The following is a 7,500-nucleotide window of genomic DNA, read 5'->3' on the forward strand; positions in this document are numbered from 1 at the left end:
CTTAGCTAAAAATCACAGAATTTGTTTGTACATTGCAACTCTGGAAATTCATCAAATGTATTTGGGCATAACAATAATAACAATTTTATATATACAATAATTTTTCTTCCAGAGCAGTTGAATACTATGCACTATGCTAACACATTCTGCAGACAGCCATAAAGATTCAAATTCATCACCTGAGCTTGACAGCATTCAACAAAGCATCAATTTCTGTCACTCTTTCCCACCCGAAGATTTGGTTTGGTTAGTTTCTTGTATATAAACTGACCCCATGAGGTCGAAACACGTCATGAGTGTCTCCTGCGCAGTGATGTAGGCTTGGTTAGGGTGGACTGTGTATCTGTCCAGGAGAGTGAGGAGGTCAATGACTTTGGATAAGCATTCTTGGGAGGACTTGCCACTGCGTATTTCTTTGGAAGCCTGAGCATACTCAGTCCATAGATTTGTCAGGTCAGTTTGGATCTTCTGAGCATCATAGAGGCGGACCCCCGTCTGGGTCACGGCATCTTGGTTGCAAACCAAGTCACACAAACTGCATGAAAACCCGGTCAGTTTTTGGAAGCACGATGGGCATCGTAAGCTTGGCATAATGGTGATGTTTTCGAAGAGAGGCCAGTCCCCTTGGCACGCGGCGCAGTTGCAGCAGAAGAAGTAGTGTTGCTGCAGCTCAGCCCGACGCTTCGCCCTGGCGTGGCTCACGTACCTCTCGCCGTAGCTGTCGGTGACTTCGGCGCCGCGAGGAATCACGCTGACACTGTATAGGTACTTGGTGCTTCCGAGGCAGGATGTCAGCGCATTGGGCACGCACGAATGGTTGATGAGGCTGAGGGCGGAGTAGACGGCCCAGCCCACCTCCCGCCCGCGGCTCCGGCCCAGGACGCCCCCCTCCGCCGGGCCGCCCCCGGTCTCCACCTCCTTCATGCAGTGCACGTTGCACTCCAGGCCCAGGATGAGGCGCATGAACTGGCTTCCGATGAGGACGACGTCGTCCAGGGAGGGGATGGTGATGTTCCCCTCCTTATTCTTCAGGAACAACAAACTGTTCTCTAGCAAGACGCGCGTCAGAATGTAGGCCATGGCAGCGACCTCCTGCAGCTGCGCCTCGGAGCGGGCGGTGGCGTGGCCCTCCAAGTGGTAGAGCGTGCGGTAGCCGCCCGAGATCTCCAACTGGGGCTTGTTGCCCCCCGTGCTGTTGGCCTGCAGCTGGCGGAGGGTGTCCCGCAGCTGGGCGAGCGTGGTGGAGGCGAGGATCCTGGCAGCCAGGAGAGGCGCCGGGTCCAGCTTCAGGGCCACCAGCGGCGCCAGCATCGCGCACTCGCCGCCGTGGGAGGCGCTCAGTCCCGCCGCGCGACAGCGATCGCTGCAGAACACCACCTGGAGGCAAACACGCCGGTTATGGGAATACCATTTCATTACAATTGACCTATCTATTTATTTATTGTTTTATTTATGTCTACCCAACTAGCAACACTGAAGCTGAATGAAAGAGAATAGATTTCCGAGATGAGTGGACTCAAAAGTTTAGTAGGTAAAAATAGACACATATTACACAATAGTAACACGCAACCTCATCCTTTGAAAGGGTTACACTCTGATTTGCAATGATGGCCCTTAACAAACAGATATTGATGTAATCTGCCTAAATCCTTATAAGAACAGAAATAAAACCCGGTTAACAGTAACACTCTACTTCTATGGGACACTAACTAATAACCACAACATAAAAAGTGAATCTTACCTTCGACTATCTCTAGTCCTTCCTCAACAACACCCATTCAAGCTTTCCTTTGCTATGAATTCCTAAGCTAGTCATTCGCTCTTCAAATATTCATTGTACTTTCATTCCTCGATTCCTCATTTATTCCTCATTTTCTCATTCATTTCTCAGTTTCTCGCTAATACCTCATTAAATCGTTCATTCCCCAATTACTCACGGATACCTCATTCACTTATTTACTCGTCATTTACATATTAATAACTCATTCACTCACCCATTCCTTATTTACTCATTGATTCCCCAATCACTCACTAATACCTCATTCATTCATCCCTTCCTCAATTACGGATGCCTCATAAACCCATTCATTCCTCATTCACTCCCCAACTACCCACCAGCTCATAAGTTCGTCCACCCTCAATCATTCATTCATTCAATCCTTATTCACCCAGCCTCTCTCCAATCACTCACTCTCTCCTCCTTCACCAGCCTCTCCCCAATCACTCACTCTCTCCTCCTTCACCAGCCTCTCCCCAATCACTCACTCCTTCCTCCTTCACCCAGCCTTTCCCCAATCACTCACTCTCTTCTCCTTCACCCAGCCTTTCCCCAATCACTCACTTCTTCCTCCTTCACCCAGCCTTTCCCCAATCACTCACTCTCTCCTCCTTCACCAGCCTCTCCCCAATCACTCACTCTCTCCTCCTTCACCAGCCTCTCCCCAATCACTCACTCTCTCCTCCTTCACCAGCCTCTCCCCAATCACTAACTCTCTCCTCCTTCACCAGCCTCTCCCCAATCACTCACTCTCTCCTCCTTCACCAGCCTCTCCCCAATCACTCACTCTCTCCTCCTTCACCAGCCTCTCCCCAATCACTCACTCCTTCCTCCTTCACCCAGCCTTTCCCCAATCACTCACTCCTTCCTCCTTCACCCAGCCTTTCCCCAATCACTCACTCTCTCCTCCTTCACCAGCCTCTCCCCAATCACTCACTCTCTCCTCCTTCACCAGCCTCTCCCCAATCACTCACTCCTTCCTCCTTCACCAGCCTCTCCCCAATCACTCACTCCTTCCTCCTTCACCAGCCTCTCCCCAATCACTCACTCTCTCCTCCTTCACCAGCCTCTCCCCAATCACTCACTCTCTTCTCCTTCACCAGCCTCTCCCCAATCACTCACTCCTTCCTCCTTCACCCAGCCTTTCCCCAATCAATCACTCTCTCCTCCTTCACCAACCACTCCCCAATCACTCACTCTCTCCTCCTTCACCAGCCTCTCCCCAATCACTCACTCTCTCCTCCTTCACCAGCCTCTCCCCAATCAATCACTCCTTCCTCCTTCACCCAGCCTCTCCCCAATCACTCACTCTCTCCTCCTTCACCAGCCTCTCCCCAATCACTCACTCTCTCCTCCTTCACCAGCCTCTCCCCAATCACTCACTCTCTCCTCCTTCACCAGCCTCTCCCCAATCACTCACTCTCTCCTCCTTCACCAGCCTCTCCCCAATCACTCACTCTCTCCTCCTTCACCAGCCTTCTCCCCAATCACTCACTCTCTCCTCCTTCACCAGCCTCTCCCCAATCACTCACTCTCTCCTCCTTCACCAGCCTCTCCCCAATCACTCACTCTCTCCTCCTTCACCAGCCTCTCCCCAATCACTCACTCTCTCCTCCTTCACCAGCCTCTCCCCAATCACTCACTCTCTCCTCCTTCACCCAGCCTCTCCCCAATCACTCACTCGCTTCCTCCTTCACCAGCCTCTCCCCAATCACTCACTCCTTCCTCCTTCACCAGCCTCTCCCCAATCACTCACTCCTTCCTCCTTCACCCAGCCTTTCCCCAATCACTCACTCCTTCCTCCTTCACCCAGCCTTTCCCCAATCACTCACTCTCTCCTCCTTCACCAGCCTCTCCCCAATCACTCACTCTCTCCTCCTTCACCAGCCTCTCCCCAATCACTCACTCTCTCCTCCTTCACCAGCCTCTCCCCAATCACTCACTCCTTCCTCCTTCACCCAGCCTTTCCCCAATCACTCACTCTCTCCTCCTTCACCAGCCTTTCCCCAATCACTCACTCTCTCCTCCTTCACCAGCCTTTCCCCAATCACTCACTCTCTCCTCCTTCACCAGCCTTTCCCCAATCACTCACTCTCTTCTCCTTCACCAGCCTTTCCCCAATCACTCACTCTCTACTCCTTCACCAGCCTCGCCCCAATCACTCACTCTTTCCTCATTCACCAGCCTCTCCCCAATCACTCACTCTCTCATCCTTCACCAGCCTCTCCCCAATCACTCATTCCTCCTTCACCAGCCTCTCCCCAATCACTCACTCTTTCCTCATTCACCCACCCTCTCCCCAATCACTCATTCCTCCTTCACCCAGCCTCTCCCCAATCACTCACTCCTTCCTCCTTCACCAGCCTTTCCCCAGTCACTCGCATTGCTCCTACTCACGAGCGAGCACGTGGGGCAGGGGAGCGGGACGGGGGCGCGCCTGAGACAGTGCGAGCAGTGCGTCCGGAAAGTCCCGTCTGGCTTGACGGCGGCGCAGACGGGTGCCTCGACCACGAGGACCTCACCTGCGGGGGGCGGGGAGGCCGTCAGTAATGAGGGGGAAGGGGGCGGTGGGGTGGGGATTGGGGGGGGGGGGTATTGGTTAGTGGGTGATGGTGATAGGGTTTATAGTGAGGGCGAGCGTGATGGTGGTGGTGATGAGGATTTGCAGCGAAGAGGAGGATGGTGATGGCATGTGTTGGTGGTGGCGGTTAGTGAGGATGTTGATGATGAGGAGGATTTATAGTGAGGGTAGTAATAGCAAGGATTGTGGTGAGGGAGTTGGCGGAGGTGATGAGGAGGATTTATAGTGAGGGTGGTGATGGCATTGGATGAGGACGGTAATGGTGCGGATGGTGATGGTGCTGACGTTTGGTGATGGTGGTGATGGTGATGATGGTGGTGATGGTTAGGGTGAAGATAAAAATGGCCATGTAATTATGCTATTGTTGGTGATGCTGGAGGAGGAGGAGGATATTTATGATAATGGCGATGAAGATGACGGTGATGATGATAGTGATATGATGAAGATGGTATATATTATCATTGTGTTCATTTGTCATTATTTTTTATTATTATGTTTATTTATCAGCATTGTTATGATTGTACAATAGTAGTAGAAGTAATAATAGTAATATTATTGTTGCTATTAGTAGTAGTATTATCATTATTGTTGTTGTTGTTATCATTATTAGTATTATTAATTATTATTATTGTTATCAATATTATTATTACTGTTTTTGTTTTTGTTATGATGATGATAATAATAACAATGATAATAATAATAATATTATTGTTATTATCATAATTTTCACTACTATTTCTAATGTTAGTATCATTATTTTTATATCTATCTTCATCTATTATCATCATTACTGTCATTACTATTATCCTTATTACTAACCCAACCGCCCCGGATTTATGTTCTGTCCCCTATATTTTTTGTGAATGTTGTTAGCTATAGATGGCTCCACATGTGCTCAGCCAGCAAGGAGTCTTTCAGTAGCCTAAGTGACCGATCCTGATTTCCCCATTCCTTGAATTGGCGGGAAAGTATATTTTTCTTATTAATACAGTTGATATCGATACTATTATTATTGTTATTGATGTTATGATGATTAAATTGTTATTAAAATCTCGATAACATTTAAGACAGTGAAATAATGCAAATGACCCTTTCCAAAAGTCAAGGAAAATGGTAAACAGGTGAAATAGGTAGGACTAATAACCGACTCCTTGGTGACTAAGCACTTGTAGAGCCATCTATGTGTAAAAACAATAAATAAACTTGTATTACATTGGGTATGGCATGTATTTTTGCCATACGTGCCGATTGGGTTAGATTATTATCATCACCAATCATCATTATCATCTTTATCCCATAGGCTGTCGATTCTTGCCAACAGGATGCGAGCAAATGGAAGCAACACAAAATAAAGACCACAGAGGACCGGAAATTTTCACATCAAGCTAAAGCAAAACATTAGTAAAAGACATGATAAAATATTGATAACAAGGGAAAGAAGAAATAGAACAGGAAAATCCGGAATTGTTTGAGGATTGATCGGAAAATAATTTTGAGAATTGGAGGGATAATGTGAAATAATATAGATTGGTGATACGGATAAAGATGATAATAACAATACGAAACAAATGTGGTGATTTCTAAGAATTATAGATAACGTTAATAATGATAGCAATGCTAACAATAACCCTATGACAGCATTCACAAAAAGCCTACGGTATATGTGCTATTAAACCGAAGAGAAATACAGAACTCTATCCGGAAATGAATAGAAAAGGGAAGCCATGACAACGAGTAGGGTAGAAAGTAACGATGATTTTGACCAGATTGCGTCTGCTCTTTTCCCAATCACGCGAAGCAAAATAACCGGAATGGATTGGATTTGTATCATATGTACCATTGTGTAACATATTGGAAGGATAGAAAGCTTGATGAATGAGGAGGAAAGAAAAGGAAAAAAAACTCTCTAGTCACGGAGGAGCCGTGGGGCGTGAAGCGGAAAGGCGTCGCCGAAGCGGCACCCGGGGCGCGCTCGCCCGGACCAAGGGGTTGTGGAACGCGGCGGGGGGACCGTAGAGTTTTGTGGCGGGAGAGGACGACGCGGCGAAGGCGAGAAATGATACTACGCGTGCATGCGTGCATACATATATACATACATACATACATGCATGTATGCATGGATACATACATATATACATTCATGCATACATATATATACACACACATACATATATTCATACATATACATGCCTACATACATGCATATATACATACATACATATATACATACATATATACCTGCATGTATACTTAGATATTTAGACAGTGATGCGTGCATAAAAAAAACCACATACACACATGTACATAAATATCCACACACATACACATGTGTGTGGATACAGAGGAACAGATAGATAGAGAGTTAAATAGATGGATGGATGGAAATGAAGAGACAGATAAATAGAGAGACAGATAGACGGACAGACAAGCATGGAGAGTGAGGCGGACGCGGCTAAAGAGAAGAGAAGGGAGGCAGAGAGAAGCCGAGGCACAAGAAGGGCCAAATAAAAGTGAAAGAAGAGGAAGCAGAAGGCTCCTACACATGGTTGAGGGAAGCAATCGGTCGCGACGGCGAGGCTGCCGCGGCCGAGATGAGGCGAGAATGTGAAAGTGGAGGCGAGACAAAGCGTTCGGATATATCAAACTTACATACGAGTGCAAGTGTTCATACATTATACATGGATACATTATGCACACACACACACACACGCTCGCGCGCGCGCACAAACACACACATATAAAAAAAAAATTCTTATACACATAAATACATACACGGGGTGGTGTGTATTTATACAAATACATTCATATATTTACTCATCCACACACTAATTCCATATGAAAATCAGCAGCACCTCTGGGTCCGGAATCCTCTGGAGTGCGCGTCGCGTTACTCAGCCTGGCGGTGATTTACGCAAATCCCAACAAGGCTTCATTATTTCTCCGAGGCAATTTACGGCAGGTAATGATACTTGTTAAAGTGATTAATGACATACATTTATTCTTTCATATCGGTAGCATAACAACATGTTTATGCAATGCAGTTTTGCAATAATGGAAACTGCAGCCACTGGCGGGCCCCAGAAGTGCAATCTGTTGCATAGTGTTGCATGGTGCAGTGCAAAGCAGCAGAAAGGCAGACAGA

General features: G+C 47.2%; 1 protein-coding gene across 4 annotated transcripts in view; it reads right to left on the bottom strand.

Annotated features, from left to right (window-relative positions):
* Positions 1-7,500, bottom strand: part of LOC125045446 (SET and MYND domain-containing protein 4-like) — a 13,913-nt gene that overhangs the window by 118 nt on the left and 6,295 nt on the right. For all 4 annotated transcript variants that reach the window (XM_047642701.1, XM_047642699.1, XM_047642702.1 and 1 more), the window contains exons 3-4: positions 4,175-4,299; positions 1-1,377 (exon numbers count right to left, since the gene is read on the bottom strand). The exon at positions 1-1,377 is cut by the window's left edge and continues 118 nt beyond it. In XM_047642701.1, coding sequence (XP_047498657.1) covers positions 217-1,377; positions 4,175-4,299 — 1,286 coding nt within the window. In that variant the 3' untranslated portion in view covers positions 1-216. The remainder of the gene's footprint in view (positions 1,378-4,174; positions 4,300-7,500) is intronic.

This window comes from Penaeus chinensis, chromosome 37 (assembly GCF_019202785.1).
Source record: "Penaeus chinensis breed Huanghai No. 1 chromosome 37, ASM1920278v2, whole genome shotgun sequence".
NCBI lineage: Eukaryota > Metazoa > Arthropoda > Malacostraca > Decapoda > Penaeidae > Penaeus > Penaeus chinensis.